Genomic DNA, 18,204 nt, shown 5'->3' with positions numbered 1-18,204 from the left:
GATCTGTACCCTCATTAGGGGATAATAGAGACACAATCAAAACCCATGCATTGAGTCAAAAAGATCCAGCATTTAACATCCTAAACTTGAAACAATGTATTAAAAATACATTTGCGCCAACCTAATAGATGAAGAAGGGGTGCGAGGCTGGTCAACAGATAGAATCTGTTTACCCCTTAAGTCTTTGCCTAGGAGGCCTTCTACAAGACAGTAGCCGGATGCATTTAAAATCTGCCCAAGATGAGTATTTTTATTGAGACACCATCTCTAGCCTTTACTCAACCAAGAGCCCCAAGACTGTTTAAGTCGGAGTTGGCATCTCCTAGCCTTTGCCTAAAAAGGCGTATCCTACAAGGCAGCAGGACATGAAACAGATTGTACTGGGTTACATGTTACCAGTACCAGGATAACTTGACCTGACAATAAAGTTAAATTAAGACAATAAAGTTAAAGTTAAAAATAATAAACGAAAGATAAATAGTGTAATAATAATTATATAAGTTTGTATACCTATGTAAAAAATATATGTATATTAATAAAAATAATTTAATAGTAATATAAAAATAAAAAAAATTACTTTTAATTTTAATTATTACTATTTTCGCTTTTATGTATTCCAACAGGAGTACAGAATTTTCTAATAAAGAAGTGAAGAAATGTAGTTTTATATTCTGTACCTGTTTTTGTTCTATTTGTTATATTATTAATATAGTTATTACTTTCTTTTTAAAACAATACACTTTTATTTGTGCAAATAGTTTCCATTATTCATATGCACCGGAAATAATCTGTTAGTCCATGGCAAGCAATTTTCTAACATTTTTTACACCATTTTTTCCAGCTGCTTATCAACAGTTTATAGCACAAATTCTTTGCATAAATTGTTAAATTAAGCACATCTTTTTATCAAGATGTCTTTCTGTATCTCTGCAAGATAATGTAAGTCACTTTTATGTATTTGGTGAACTAAGTCTTTTGAAGTTGAAACTTCTTTGCCTAATATTTTTTTGAAACACCTTTTTCTTCTGATTTAAACAGACTTTACTTTGCAATTGTTAATTTTCTGTTTGCAAGTAAGGTGGTGCACGTGCAATTCTATCCTTGATAATCTTGCAATCTTTGGATTGTACGAAGAAAAATAAGCCTTAGTAGAGAAAAAAAAAGAATAAAGCAAATATTTGAAGGCATAATTGAAAAATTAAGAAGAGACATTTCTTTTAAAAAAAAATAAGATTATAAATATTACTATTTTAAAGTTTTTTTATGTTTTTATTTTATTATTAACATAAAATAACATTAAAATGTTTATTTATTAATAAAGTTAAAAGTTATTTTTCAATAATACTAGTGTAAGCTTCTTTAATACCTAAGTTTTTTTAATTGGCACAAAATATTAATTAACAAATAATTACTTTTAGATGAAAAAAAGAAATCTGCCAAAAACTGTTTTGAAGCTGGATGCAGTATGAACAATATATCCTTAGTTATCAATATCGTGGTTCTTCTCATTATAGTTGAACTGCTTGTAATATGCATTATTGTTTCATTCTATCATAAACAAATTGCAGCAAAAAATATAACTTTTATTGTGTTTTTAGTAATTTTTGTTATTGCTTTGGTTGCTACTGTAATTTACTTATTTGTAAAAGACACAACCAAAGATAATTTAGCTTTCAAAGTTCCAATGATACCATGGATACCCGTGGTGGCTTTATTTTTTAATGTGTTTTTAATGTCAATGCTCAGTCAAATTACATGGATACGTTTTGGAATTTGGTTGTTTATAGGTAAGTTATTTTTTAATTTTTTTTTTTTATATACTTTTAAATATATCCTATATGAAGTATAAAGAATAAAGTAAATAATTATATCAGATATAGAATACACAATACACATGGTTCATTCCATATGAAATCATCTACAACAATGGTTCATTCCATATGAAATCATCCACAACAGTGGTTCATTCAATATGAAATCATCCACAACAATGGTTCGTTCTATATGAAATCATCCACAACAAAAATATCTTAGAATTTTTTTATTTTTACATCATTTGCAGTCTATTTTAAATAAAATATTGATAAAGTTTTTAAATTGTGCCACACAACCATTAGAAATATACCTCACAAATGATAAAAAAAGATTTTATAGAGTTAAATTCTATAGAGGTCAATTCTATATCAAACTAACCCTTTTTTGTACTCTTGAATCCCTTTCCTCCTTCAAACTAAAATCCTTGTCAGTCTCTACTGCTTTTTTGTAACATTGCTGCAGAACTTCTAATCTGGCATTACTTATACATTATTTTTTTGTAAAACCATTGCCAAGTCTAGAGAATTCTTTACATTGCCTCATGATTTAATAATCATGAATCTTAATAAAATATAATAAATGTAAGCTCACCTTTTATAGGACTTTTTATTTGTTTGTGTGTGGTTCCACAAGGTTGCAACACTTTGTAATTTTTTCCTCAAAATATTTTCCATAGAATTGCTCAAGTGTATTATTCTAATTGAACTAGTTTTTTTTTCTTTTAAGTTTGCTTGCTTTATTTCTTCTTGCTGTTCACAAGAAAGATCTTTGAGTTCGATAAAACCTTGTTTTCTAGAAAATTCAGTTTTGTGGCAATTAATGATAAGTATTTTCTCATGTCACGTTTCTCTATTTTTAATATGTTAATTATTTATAATATCGCAAGCTAAAAAAAAGAACAGAAAAATTATCTCGCTAAACAAAAATGTTCTTGAATATGTTATATGATTTTTAAAGACAATCTTAACTCTTAAAACATGTGTTTATTTTAAAAATTATCTAAAGTGTTACCTGTTTAACAATTTGAAATAAATAATGAAAATGAATTCAAATGCAAAAAAACAATTTACTATGTTAGAAATACAAAAAAACAACTTAAAAACTCAACAAAAATTTTTTTATTATGTTTCTAAATTTTATCTTAGAAATAATCACTGTTAACTCATTTTTATTTTTATTTAAAAAAAATCCGGGAAGGGAGTGGGTAGAAGTTGCCCCTGATTATGAATATGTCCTACACTAGTTATTAAATAACACTGCATTGAAATTTTATTTTAAAAAATTGTCTAAAAATATATTTTATTTCCGTTGCTACAAAATATTAGTTATTCGAAATTCTAAAAAGATGGTATTTTTTAGTGCTTATTTTGATCAAATAGTAAAGTAAATCTATTTTTTTTTTCGTTAGACCTAAAATAACTTATGATATAGAATTAATATTTTTCCTAGGGTTTTGGATAACAGCCTCCCTTTTTGAGTCAATAATTTTGAGCAAAATTGAATAAACAAAGCATTTTTTGAGACTATCAAGTCCTCAGATTAGTATTTTTGAATTCCTCAAGTAAAAATTTATTTGGGTTCCTAATTTCAGGAAAATTCTGGAAATTAATTTGCTTGTTTTTAGTAACCTTTAGTGATACTGCAGTTGCTGTTGTTGATGCAGCAGCTGTTATGAGTGTTGTTAAATAATAATGTTATTTCATGTTGGCTTCAATGTAAACAGCTAACATTGAAACACTACAACTTCTGTTATGAAGGTACTTTTCAAAATCAATTATAGCCTCTAAAAGATGGTGAACCAAGCATGACCTAATACAAAAGAAAAAACACATAATAGCTAAATATTTATTACCAATAGCTACAATAAAAAATATTTATTGAACTAATTATCTGATTCTATATTAATAATAAGTTAACCAGAAAAAAAATTAGAAAAAACTTTATTATGAGATAATTTTTGCAATGGTTTTATGCAAAAGTATTTATTGAAAACTATAAAGTCTGCTTCAAAGACCAAATTTAATAGCAACTCTTCTACTTTTAATAGATGGTTAATAGCAGCAAGCTCCAGTAAAGAAACAACTTGTTATTTATTTTTAATGATAGACGCCAATTAAAAGGTCAAACTGTCTATCAGCACAAACATCACAAAAATAACACACAATAGCCCATAGCATAATAAATAATAGCATAAGATGTTTGTAAGTGCACATTGTAGTAAATATTAACAGACATTGTTATGTTTTTCAGAGACTAGACAACACAACCTAATTCTACAGCAGTAACACTTCTTGACACAAAATGCTGCTTAGTTATACCACTGCTAAGTTGTAAGCTTGGCTGGCCAGTTTAAAAATCTTGCTCTACACGTTGCCAAGTTATGCCATTTTGAAAACATGGAAACAATATAATACAAAAATATGCAAATTATAAACACATACAACTTTGTATGATACATATAAACACTTAGTATAATAATTATAGACACTTTATATATGATAAATATTAACACATATGACAAATATATGTCATATAGTGTGTTGTATAACATATTTATTTGTTTAATATGCTTGCAATCTACAAACAATATATTTTAAAAACAATCTAAAGACTATGAATTAATAAAATTCAACAATATAATATTATTTGTGGCATTTTTCACAATCTTGAAAGAGAATGCTTATCAAATTTGAAAAACAAAATATTAAATGCTCTTGTTCTTGAACACACAACATATAGTTGCTATGAGTGAAACACAGTTTTGTTTGATATACATTAATCAAACCTTGGCTTTTGACTGTCATTGAATATGACATTGAAATATTATCTAACAGGAAACTGATAATGTTTTAAAACAAAAAGTAAATAAGAATTTAATGGAGCCAACTGAATTTGAGGAACAAATACCTATTTACCATAAGAAATACCTGTCACAATCTGTTCATCAATAAAATAATTTTGAAAAAGATAGACTTTCATTCGAGTGCCATTGCATAGCTCAGCTTCAAGATCTAAATTTCAAAATAACATAATTACACAACTCATTTTTAATTTTAAACAATGAGAAAGCATATCGAAAGGAGTTAAGCTGCTCAAAAACTCAACATAAATGTTATTTATTTCATTATAGTTATCAGTCTTAATTTGATCAGCACTTAAGTAGCTAAGGTCAGAAACAAGATACAAATCAAAGAATAAAGGTAAGTGATAAGGATTGCCAGGAAAACTAATCACAAAGTTTACTATCTGAGTAAGAGATTGAGAAATAGAGAAGGTATGAGTTTTAGTGCTAGGTCAGTGGGTCAGAACAAAGCCATTCCATTTAGTATGATGAGCATTAAAAACAGCATTATTAGCTGATGGATAAAGAGAAAGGTCTACTTGATCTACTTAATTAGGAATTACATGTTAAAGATTGGAATCTAGAGAAAAAGGAGAAAAATAAAGAATAAAAAGAAATTGAGTAAAGATGTGTTAAGTAGAAGCATGTAAAGTTAATGGTCAGCCTTATTTCTCAACAAATAGGTAAATTAATGTGTAAATGCCATGGCAAAGTGAAGTGAATCAAATGATAATAGCCATCAACACTGAGATCTGAAGAAACAGCCAAATTCAAATTAGTCTCACAAAGTGCAAGTAAATCTGGTAAATTTTGCAAGAGGTAAAATTCAACTGATGAAAAGTTATTTTGAAGACCACGAATATTTGTAAAAGATAGATTGAAACAATTGGGCGGTGGTGATGGTTTTTTGTTTAAAATTTCACCTCAAGCAATGCTATACAATTGTCTCAGCCCTGATAATTAACCCTAAGTATTAACTAAGGGCTCCTTATATTTCCTTGGCAATGCCCATCAAAAGCACTAACAGGGACATCATTCATATGCAACATTGCACTGGAAATACTTTAATATTTTGCAGATGTTAATGAAATCAGCTTTTCTGAGAGCTTCCACAGAGTTCAGAAAACCTCGCTAACTGCTGGCCTCAGAACCATTGAACTGAGTTTTAGAGCTGTACTCTCATTAGAAAATAGCAGGAAGAGTTACACAGCTAAAATCCACAAATAGAGTCAAGAAGATCCAGCATTCATCATCCTTGGCAGGAAACAATAGGTGATTTCATAAAATAAACTCTGATTTACAATACCTATGCTTTATGGCTTTTGGTTAACTTTATTTAACCATTAACCCCAAGACAGAGGTATTGTAAATCAGAATTCTACTAGCCTTTGGACTAGAGATTTTATATATGCATTAAGTAAAACAGTCTAGTTGAGATAAATGCAATTTAAAATCATTAAAAATATTATAAAAAATTTAACTTTTAACCCATTTTGCACCAAACTTTAAGGAAACTGACCAAAAAATCTGACAGGGTCCTATATATGTCAAAAAAAACTTATTCAAAATATAGTCAACTTGAGTCTAAAAATAGGAAATTTTATAGTCAACCTGAGTCTAAAAATTGGACATGGTATAAATAAGTTATTTAAAAAATAGATTTAAAAAAACGCTAAGGTAAGTTTCTTTTTTACATACTTTCTAATAAAATATCAAATAGCATTTTTTTTTTAATATTATAAAGCCGTTAATAGTTTTTTTTTTCATGTTGTTGCTAAAAAAAACAATGTGATTGAATTCAGCATTTGATGGAGACTTTTTTAAAAATCAGGCTGATTCTCTTTAGAGACTAGAGTTCTGGAAATTAAAGTGAACATATGTAATATAGTTATAGTCACTAGTTGGTAACTGGGCTAACAATAATGTACTCTCTATTTTAGTTAATGAAAAGCTCTGCGCTAACTACCACTGTAAAGAACTTTTTCTACAATTTCAGCTGTTTACTCTCTTTTCGCAATAGGTAGTATTTTCCTAAAGTTGCCACCAAAAAGAATGATATTCCTTCCAAATGGAAAGCTTTTGTTACAAACAAAAGCTTTCCATTTTATTAACTTATTGATTGGATTTAAGGCATGTTTATGAATCATGGATGTCTTATCAAGAAAAAATAAACCAACTTGTTTTAAAAAGTGTCAATGTATAGAGTTAGTAGTTTCATTACACATGCTGTTATTCAATATTGGGACAGAAACTTTGAATAAGCCTGGATTAACTAATTATTCGCAATATTACCTAACCATTCATTTTAAAGTATAAAACAACAAATTGCTTGACAGTATGAAACAGTTAAACTTTTCATTTTCAGTATGAGACAATTAAGCTTAAGTTCAATTTCAGTATGAGACAATTAAGTTCATTTTCATAGACTTACTTTGTTAACCTTTTACTTGACGTGAAAGCTTTATTTTCAATGTAGATCAACAGTGAATATAGAATAGTATTACTTGTTGCTATACAAATTTTTCTCCCTTGTCTATCAGCTCATCTAACATTTTTATTTCATGTCTGAACCTATTTATTTCATTTTGGAAATGATTATTTCAACTATAACTTACATCTAGTCTACCATCATTACTTTTAAGTTTAATTCCAGTTCCAATTTTAATAACACTATTTCCAAACATGAATGAATAAAGGTAAGTGATAAGGACTGCCAGGAAAACTAATCACAAAATTAACTATCTGAGTAAGAGATTGAGAAATACCGAAGTTATGAGCTTGAATACTAGGTATTATTTCCAAACATGAATGAGTAAAGGTAAGTGATAAGGTACTATTAGGTATTTCCAAACATGAATGAATTTTGAATAATAATAAAAATTTCTTTTGGTAACCTAAGCATTTTAACCAATTCTATAAAATATTTTTATATCATTGTATATATTAAAATGTTTTAACCTTATACTGCCTTATACTGGTTTTTTGGGAAATAATGATCGAGCCACTTATACATGCTTATTATTAAATAAAAACCGTACTTTACAAAAGTAAATATAAAACAAATTTTTTTATAAAGTATTTATGAATGTGTTGCATTGAATCCAATTGAAATTATTATTTTTAATTCCATCTCCAATACAAAAAAAAAAACATTTTAATTTATTGGATTACTAGGTCAATACTTTTCTTTTATAAACAATATAGTTACTGTATTTAGTATACTATTAAACAAACAACAAAACTAAAAATTTTACTTATTTAACTGTAGTTACTGTATATACTGATAAACAAGCAACAAAACTAAAAGCTATTACATTTGTAGACGATAGTTACTGTATGTACTGGTAAACAAGCGGTAAAAAAAAACTATTGTAATAATTTTTGAAACATTGAGTTTCTTAACTGTAATGAAGCCTAAGATTACATTTTCCACACATTGATCTTGTATTCTTATGACATATGACACATCTTCCTTGAGTATACATACAGTGCTGGCCAAAAAGATCCGACCACTAAGATTTTTAGACAGAAACATAATACCACTTCAATTTAATGATAATATGATTGAATTAAACGCAACAAACAACATTCACATAAGTCAATGACACACTTTCGAAAAAACCAACAAGTAGTTCACATCAGAAAAGAGTTTCTAGTACCTCCAATGTCTTCCCCTGGCTTTGAGGACAGCTTCTATTCTTTGAGGCATAGAGGCAACAAGAGTCACAGTAGTCAGGCATTATTTTTTAGGACCACGCCTCCAGTATAGCCTCCTTCAAAGTTGTCGCTGACGTCGAGTTTGCTTTTGCCACTTCTGCTTTTAATTTTACCCAGCAATATCCGATCTGGTTTAAATCCGGTGACGAGCCAGGCCACGGAGCAAGAACATTGATGGAATTCTCTTGAAACCATGTCTTAACGATCTTTGCCTGATGACAGGAGGTGCCGTCATGCATAAATATGTCACAGTTGTGAGTTCTGAGCCAAATAGGAACGTTTTCCTTCATTATTTGCAAATAATTAACAGCTTTGATAGTTTTACCTGGCGGCATGAGATGGATTCCCGCTTGACCTATGGCAGTAATTGCTCCCCAAATCATAATTGCAGGGCAATGTTTTACCGCTGGAGCAACATAACGGGCATTGTAGCGTGTGTTTAGTGGCCGTCGAACATTCACTTTATGCGTAGCAAATTGTTTCACCTGCGATTTGTTTGAGAACATGACACGTTGCCACATTGCCACGGTCTAATTTTTATGTGCTTTACAAAATTTAGGCGGTCACGAATATTTTTCTGAGATAGGATCAAAGACTGAAATCGTCCACAAGACATCGCTGAATGGTGCAAGAGCTCATATTCACATCAGGAGGCAGTTCATTGAGAATTTGTGAAGATGATGCCAGTGGGTTTTTCGTGGCTGCACGGCGGATCATAGCATCAGTTTTTGATGTGGTACATCTCGTTCTGCCACTGGATCTTCCTGCAGCACTGGTGCCTGTTGACTTAATGTGCTGAATGACATTGTGAACAGTTGTCTTAGGCATTTGTAAACGTGTGGCAATCGCACGCTCAGACTTCTCGTCTTCCATCAAAAGTTGTATTTTAGTATGTTTTCCAGGAAATGTTGTCGCCATAGTCAAATGCAAATAGTAATTCACAGCCACACATGCGATGGTATATATAACAATAGTACAACTGTTTTGATTGGCTGATAACCAGCCAATCACACATGCAAAGCGTGATGGTGAAATTCCGAGGAAAGCGTCTACACTACAATGTACATACTGTATACATAGATAAACAATGCATGGTCAGACTTTTTTGGCCAGCACTGTAGTTGGCTCATGCCCCTGGCAATGAAATTGAATATCTGCTAATAAATTTGCATTTTAAAAGGCAATTCATCAAATCAACTCCACCCATTCCCTTGTTGTAAAGATTTATTAGGTTGGGCTGATTTACTTCTGTATTTCCTTTAGTTTTCACTCACCTTTTTACCTTGTGCACTGTTTCATGTGTAAAATAGTTACTTGCAATAGTCACAATGCTATTGTCGTACCATTTGCAGATAAAGACTTTACCATTGCAATGATATTCTTAAGTACCTCTATTTTGCCTTTTCAGTTCTTTTTTGAATATCATTATCATTACAAATTATAAACTAATTTTATTATTATCTTTTTGCAGTGTTCCCATATAGGAACATTAGGCGGTAAAAAGTTAAATATAAATAATATTCCATGTAGCTGTTTAAAAAAATATTTTATTATCGTAAATCACAAATTTAAGTTATAAATGAATAACTTTCCTAAAATATTAAAATTAATATCTTTCCTAAAATGTTTAAAGTATAAATTAATATCTTTCCTAAAATATTTAGTATAATATCTTTCCTAAAATATTAAAATGTCTTTAGAAAAATCAAAGATTAAGCAAGTATAACCTTATTTGAAATTAAAAAATATTTACCTTTTTTTTTTCAAACAAACAACAACAACAACAATATATATATATATATATATATATATATATATATATATATATATATATATATATATATATATATATATATATATATATATATATATATAGTGTTTAAGATTTCTTGATGTTTTTAAATTCTCGAGAAATGAGAAATTGAGAATTACCTTCTTGAGAAATGTCAGAATCGTAATTTTTTTAAAATTTTAATATTATTTATGTTTATAAATTGTATATGGGCAAACATTGGATTAAAAAACAACAGAGTAACAAATATTAAAGTCAATTAATATAAGAAAAAAATGGTATAAAAGTATGACGAAAAAAAGATATACTCTAAAATATACGAGTGTAACAATTTTTTAATTGTTATTTATTAGTTAATTTATAAAAGAAAAAAATACTAATACAAAAATTGTTTGGAATATGCTGCATTCTTTTTTAAGTGTCTGATAAAGATTCTGGTTATCGTTATCGCAACGTTTAGTTATTTTAGTTGTTCTTTACATGATAGCTCAGTGTTGACATTACTGCTAGTGGATGTTTCTTCAGTTAGGTCTTCAGAATTGGATGACCCAGACAATCTATTGAATATTTCTCTAGCAGTTTTATAAATATCATTTTTTGATGAAGATTTTAAAAAAGAATTTTTAAGGAAGACATGAAAATTAATTTTTAAGGAAGAAATAAAACTAAACAACAAAATAGATTAAAAAATAAAAATAAAATTAAAAAAATGATAATAAAAATAAAATTATAAAAATGATAAATGCTTTTTTCATTATTTTCTATTAACTATATGCAATATAATTATTTAAATTTAATTGTTTAATTTAACAGAAAATTTCTGAAAATTATCATTTCTTTTCAGAACAAACAATAACACACCTGTGTCATGAACGAATTCTAACGATTGAATCAAAACATGATTTTCTGTTTTAGTACTAAATATATCAGCTCCATTAAATTTATAGTTTTCTATATTTGTTTTCAGATCATGTACTAACATGTATTAACATTTCCGTTGCAATTCGTGGCATTTACAAACCATGTTTATTACTAAGTTAATTAAAAATTTAAAAATTGACTAAATAATTTAGCAAACACCTCGGCTTTAGAATTTAGGAAATACAAAATGTTTGCCTCAGTTAATGACGTCACCCGCGCGGTAAATAGGCCTGTTAAAAAGTACGCCATGCTAAAAAACAATTATTTTTGATTAATACATTTTGTCTAATTTACACAAACACCAAGGTATGTTGTTTTTGCAAACATTTGCTCATAAGCCAATGATTATTGTGGAGTTTCAACAATCGTTGTTATAGTAACATTTCAGTTTTTATTTTAGGTTTACTTGTATATTTCTTGTACGGTATACGATACAGCAAAGTGGATAATATCGATGTCGATGAATTCCAATTGGTTGATCGTTTCGAAGAGAATTATTAAAAATTTATAAAGATTAACTTATTTTTTACCGTTTTCTTTCGCATTTCTTTATAACTTTTCTTTAATATATATATATATATATATATATATATATATATATATATATATATATATATTTCTCTTTTTTTTTTTTTTTTTTTTTTTTTGTATGTAATTTTTTGATTTTCAATTTTTATAAGATTTAAATGTATTTTCTTAGGAATGTGTGGTTGTAGGTTTTTTATTAGAATTATTTATTATGTACAGCTATTTAATTTGTTGTTTGTTTTATATCATTAATCTTGAAAATTACCCTTTTGAGTTTTTGATCGTTATTGTGAAAAATGAAACATTCACTTTTCACAAAAGACGCCTAATTCCCTTAACAAGGTTTTCTTTGAAAACAGTAATATTGCTTAATATCTTAAAAAATTATTTCTATAACATTTTCAGTGCCAACAAGAGCATTCTAAAGTTTTTTAATTTTTCATCTTATGAACATTTTTTAAATAAGTTTATATTATATATAATTTATATACAAATATATGTCCATTTTTATAAATATATACCCTTCCTACATAAGTTTAGCTACTCCTTTCTTCTTCTCCTCGAAAGCTTCAACATACAAGAAATATTCTTTGATTTGCCAGCCATTAGTTTCTCTTTCATAGAGGAGAAAACAAAGCAACAAAGATTATCTGCTCAGTGTGAGCATCAGTGTGATTAGGGGTACCATCGGCTATGATGGTGAAGTAGCAAATATGGAATAAATTCCATATCCTCTAAAGTCTGTGCATATATATATATATATATATATATATATATATATATATATATATATATATATATTTCTTGCTGCTGTTTTTTTACGGTACTTTGCACGGTTTTGAACCCTTGTAGATTTTTTTCAACTCGTTTTTTAAAAACACTTAAAATGTTTTGTAATTTATAACTAGTTTATAAACAAAGTGTTTAATATCAAATTTCTTCACTTTTACAGATCGGAAGTTTTACTCGAAAAACACAAACTTAGAATAATAAGATGAAAAAACATACGGCTCCAGCGTTGGAGTGTTTGCAACATTCATTGTCAGAAAATGTTTCTTGTGTACTTGTTTTCTTTTGTTTAAAAACTATTCTATTGCCTTATTTTTTGTTGTTGAAAATATTGTTTAAAATATTTTTATTTCTTATTTGTTCTGTTCAATACATTAAAATACATCCTCAATAAATCGCACACCAATTCCCAAGGGACACGTTGTAAACAAAATATTAGCTTGTTTATTATTTTTTCCTAACTTGGCAACCGCAAAAATAACAATTTAAAACAAAAATTATAATATTTTAATTTTTTTAGATACCCCAAGAAGTACTTACGGTCTTATCTTAGAGCACCTAATTTCTAACCGATCTCGAAAAACTTGAACCAATCATGATTTTATGCCTCTGAGGCAAGCGCGCTACCAATATCTGAAATATATATATATTATATATATATATATATATATATCCAAAATCCTTCTTGAATTAATAACCAACTTAATTAAACTTTAATTATCAACTATAAAACAAAATAAAACTCATTATTTATTGATCAACTATTTTAATCAACATCGACATTTATTATAACCGTAAGCCAAAAGCCTCACTTCAACAAATTTCGGTAACGCATCGAATTGAAATTTCAACATTTTTACCAACAATTTGAGCAAAAAAATATATTTATTTTTTATTGGGTTTAAAGTAGGCATTCTCTTTACTTTAAGCTCTTTGCAAAAACTCAAATACTTGATAACTGGCCGTGTCCTGGTAGAAGCAAGTCAGCTTACTTTCTTAAAAAATGCATTGCTATGATTCTCCCTTTTGCCTCAACAGTCTAATACTACTTGGAAAAGTAGCGCTTTTATTTTGACAACAAATGTCTCGTTCGTTTCAACTTCTTCAACAGCCGCGTTGCTCACCCATGGAACGTACTACCTAACGAAGTTGTCAGTGCTTTCAGTGTCGACTGCTTCAAAGCCAAATTTGATCAGCTACCATTATAATTACCACAGCGCATCATTTTCCGTGTAACTGTGCATGAGCAAGCATGGCTAACTGCTTATGGGCTTTTGGAATACGTCTGATTCCGTCTAATTCCTAACTTTTTCGTAAAAAATAGTTAATAATTTTTTTTTTCATGTACATTTTTATTCCGAATACAGAAAGTTTCAACCTCAATTACAAAACTAAGAAGATTTCACATTGTCAGTCATTAAAATATGTTCTATTTATTGTAAAAAAAAATACATAAATAAAAGCAAAAAAAAAAACGAGTTGTTTGACGTCTCTTTAAGTTTTGCGTCTAAGTTAAACCTCCTCTCCCCCTTCCCCCGAAGGCCCTGTTAACGTTACTTGTTTTACAAACAAGAAATAAAATAAAGAAAAAGTACTGCGAACTTTGTCACTCAGATACAAAAACAAACTCAGTATTGTACTTTTCAAGTGTCACTAACAGTCTTAGAAATACAAAAACAGTCATTAACTTGTATAATTAAACATGCTTTTAATTTAAAACTGTGCATGCTAATAGGAGCGCCTTATTGCTGCTATGTCCCGAGCGTCATGAAAGCTCTCGGTGGTGTCATTGAGGCAGTAAAAGATTTATATCAATATTTGGTTTCATAAACCTTTAACAAAAAAACTTCTTGGATATAAACCTCGAAAAATTTGTTGAAATAGGAATACGGAAGTTTCAAAACAACAAGCAAAAGAAATGCCCAATGACAAAGCAGTTTGCGCAAAGAGGAGATTGACTCGGTGGATCATTTAAAAGAACAAACTTTTTTCTGAAGACAAGGCCAAACAACGGACTAAAAGTCAAGACCAGGGTGAAATTATGCTTATAAAAAAAATGTCTTGAAATGTTTTCAATTCCAAAAAGTGTGCAAAGCTTTTGACAAAACATGTTATAAATGTCAAAACACAAGTCAACAAGTCATTTGTTGCAGAAATCCTTTATAACTGCTGTACAGAACAACCCTCTAAAGTTAAATAGATGAATTGTTAATAAGTGAACAGCTCAGAAAATGAGTTAGAGGAAAGGCTAGCCCTTACAATTAGTTCAAAACAGTAAGAATAATCTTATAAAGATTAAAAACCATAAATATAATCGTGAAAAAACGTTATAATAAAAATGATTTTCATTTTTTTTTTTAGTTTTCATTATTTACATGTCGTGATTTACATGTGATATAAACATATAAACTTGGAATCTGGAAGAAGATCATATCGATCTTGTCGCCTGAACCATATAAAAATGACAATATAAATATAACATAAAATAATGCAGTTTATAACAAAATGATAATCCAAAACATTTGAATTAATAAATGGCTAAAATGATATCTCTCAAAAATATTTCAAAATATTATCCGTTGAAAAAATAATATTCTTTAACTTATTTTTAAAAACAGAAGAAGAGATAGCTGAATCTAATTTAAGCTGGACAACTTTATTCCAGAGGTGCTTGATAATCTATACAAAATTGATTAAACTTTGTTTGACAAAAGGGTTTTTTTAAATAGTTATTATTTCGCAAACTGTATTTATTCTTTACTTTAAAGGTAAATAGATCTTTAAGAACATTTAATAAAGGGTTGTTCATACAACAAAACGTAAAACATAAAGTATTATACAAGTTAAGTTCATAAACGTTTAATACATTCATATCTTTAAATAAAGGTTTTGTGTTTGAAAAACGATTTCAAAATATATTATAGGCATTGCATGTTTCTGATGGCGGTGGACGAAGGATAGAATCCTGTGGAACACCACATTTTATTTCAATTAATGTTTTATTTTGAACATCAATAGGAAGCAATTCTTCTCCGCGGTAGACGAATTGCTTTCTATTTTTCTATTTTATACCATTTGATCAATTTACCAGTTATTCCGTAGAACTCAAATTTTTTAAGTAAGATATCATAATTGACTGTATCAAAGGCCTTTAATAAACTGACAAAAACACCAAGTGTATAGTGTGATTTAGCAAAAGAATTTGAGACTTAGCGTGTAAACTGAGTAATGGCTCCTTCAGTTGAACTATTTTTCTAAAGCCAAATTGATTTTTATACTAAATTATTTGAAATCAGGTAGTTTTTTCAAAAATCATTTTTTCTAATGTTTTTGCAAACGTATGAAGGATAGAAATAGGGCGATAATTATTGACGTTTGATTTTTCTCCGTCTTAAAAAATTGTCAATTTTTATTAGGTTAGGGAAAACCCCATGTTTTATAGATGTTTTGAAAACTTCAAATAGAATATCTTTCAAACTTTCATTTGCCATCTATCATTATGTTCAAGTTTATTCCATCCGCACCGATTGCTTTGTTTCTTTTTAGAGATTTAAAGGCTCTTTCAAGCTCTTCAATTGATAAATCTAGGAATAAGTCATGGGGAGAAAGTAAATTAGTGAAGTTGTCAAAAAACTATTAAAGGAAATATTTGTTGAAGGAATCCTATCAGCCAGCCTACTTTCGATATCAGTATTTATTAAATTCTTTTGCTATTTCATTTGGTTCATATACACTTACATTGTTTATTTTAATCATCTATATTATTCTATATTTTCGTTTTTATATTTAGTAATTAGATTAGAATAATAACTTTTTTTCAGGTTTATACGAATACGAAGAGTTTTCAGGGATGGATCTAGGGTACGGCATATTAGGCGGCCGCCAAAGGAGAAATTATATTACAATTAAGATGTAATTTACTTTACATTTCAAAATTCCATCCAGCATTTTTTTTAATTCACGGTTATGGAGATGCTGAACTACGTTACTTAACTTAAATACGACAAGCGCGGGAGTGTCACAAATTATGATTAGGCATATTGGCTTTTTCATGCATTTGGCGAAATAAGTTTTGCCTAATCTGATCTCGGTACTAGGTGTGGGTTTAAATGACTCTAACTAACAAAAGTTAAATTATGCTTAAAGTAGTATGGAACTAAGTCGTCAATCCACCTAATCTGAATCTGGTATAAAAATCTGGATCTAGGTATAAAAAGTTTAGAAATTAATTGTACAACTTGAAAAAAATTTATAAACAAGCCGCTAAACTGAATAATGATTTTGCATATAGAATTGCAAAGTTCTTTAAGTGTCTGACTGATGTCTAACATTTGTTATAATATACGAATTGTTTTAGAGCAAAACGATGTAGTTTCATAATTTGAAAGAAGTTGTCTTATGAAGTAGATTTTTTATTTTTTTTATATAAAGAAAACCTGCTTTCATCTTAAGCAAAATTTCTGTTCAGAAGCATACATCAAATGCTCGAAATTGGATATACTTGTACCCATTCAAAAAGCTATTAACCGTTTATGCTGCTTTATTTACTTTATGCGATTATGCAATAAAGCGAGGAATTATCTTTAGTGAAAATAATTTGTTGCTTAATCTGCAGTTTTATGAATTTGAAAGAAGTAAACAATAATTGCTTTTCTTTTTTTATTATATTATAAAAACATATGATTGGCTCAGTGAATTACAAACTGCTGGCATAGTTTTGTAATATTACTGCTGTGAAGTTTGTATATGTAAACATATATATTTAAAATACGGCTGATTAATAAAAAATAATTATATATATTTTTTTATTAATCAGCCGTATTTTATTTAAATTATACAGTTGATGGTTGGTGCTAAAATTTAGAAGTTTTAAGCACCATCTTTTTATTGGTTCAGTTATTCATAATGTGTTACCTGCAAGTTACTTTTAATTATTAAAAAAAAAAATCTAAAAGATTGTAAGGTTTGTTTATAAAAGGTTTGTTTTTATTATTTAAATTTGTTTAAGATCAAATCTGGTAGCTGCCTCTATAGTTTTGTATTTTTAGCTATCATCGAAAAGTATGTGACGTTTATTCCAACATCCAAAATTTATACAAATAAAATTTAATCATTAAATTTTAATGGTATAATTACAAGTGGTACGTAAAAATTTTCTTATAATAACATTTTTAAGATGATTATCTAAATCTGTTATTGATTTAAAAATGCGGATTGTGCTTAGTAGATATATATATTATTAAACTTTTTAAATTTTAAGAAACTATTTGCATATTTCCTTATGGAATTACATTGCCAGTGCCAAGCCCTTAGCCCCACAGTTTTGGAGGCTTTACAGAAAAAAACATATTTAAAAGAAACTTCGAAAATAAAATAAAAACTTTAGGCCTTATTTAAATTAGCCACGGGCCCCAAAATATCAATCCGCTGCTGTACATTGCCATAATAAAGCTTGTACACGAAATAAATGTGAAAGAATAAGTACATAATTATTTTTTTTCAGTGGTTGTATTAAAATCTTTTTAATTGTTTTGTATTTTGTTTACAACGTGTTGTGGTTTCAAAAAAGTATGTTAGTTTTTAGATTTAACTTGAAATTAGTTTTAAAAATGACAAAAGAAGAAGACGTAAGAGAAAAAGTTATGCACAAATATTTACAAAATCCTAATAGTAGCTACAATTCGATAGCAAAATCGTTGCAAATACATCCATACACCGTAAGTCGAGTTATTCAACGTTTTTCTCAAACAAAATCGATCAAACGTAAATCTGTTGGTGGAAGAAGGGAAGGTTTTAAAGA

General features: G+C 28.4%; 1 protein-coding gene across 2 annotated transcripts in view; it reads left to right on the top strand.

The window, feature by feature from the left end:
• LOC100200647 (cationic amino acid transporter 2) overlaps positions 1–11,743 on the top strand; it is a 49,915-nt gene extending 38,172 nt beyond the window's left edge. For both annotated transcript variants that reach the window (XM_065800379.1, XM_065800380.1), the window contains exons 6-7: positions 1,419–1,787; positions 11,488–11,743. In XM_065800379.1, the coding sequence (XP_065656451.1) occupies positions 1,419–1,787; positions 11,488–11,588 (470 nt within the window). In that variant the 3' untranslated portion in view covers positions 11,589–11,743. The remainder of the gene's footprint in view (positions 1–1,418; positions 1,788–11,487) is intronic.
• The last annotated feature ends 6,461 nt before the right edge of the window (positions 11,744–18,204 follow it).

This window comes from Hydra vulgaris, chromosome 06 (genome assembly GCF_038396675.1).
Source record: "Hydra vulgaris chromosome 06, alternate assembly HydraT2T_AEP".
NCBI classification, from domain to species: Eukaryota; Metazoa; Cnidaria; class Hydrozoa; order Anthoathecata; family Hydridae; genus Hydra; species Hydra vulgaris.
This window is presented reverse-complemented; position numbering and strand designations above follow the sequence as displayed.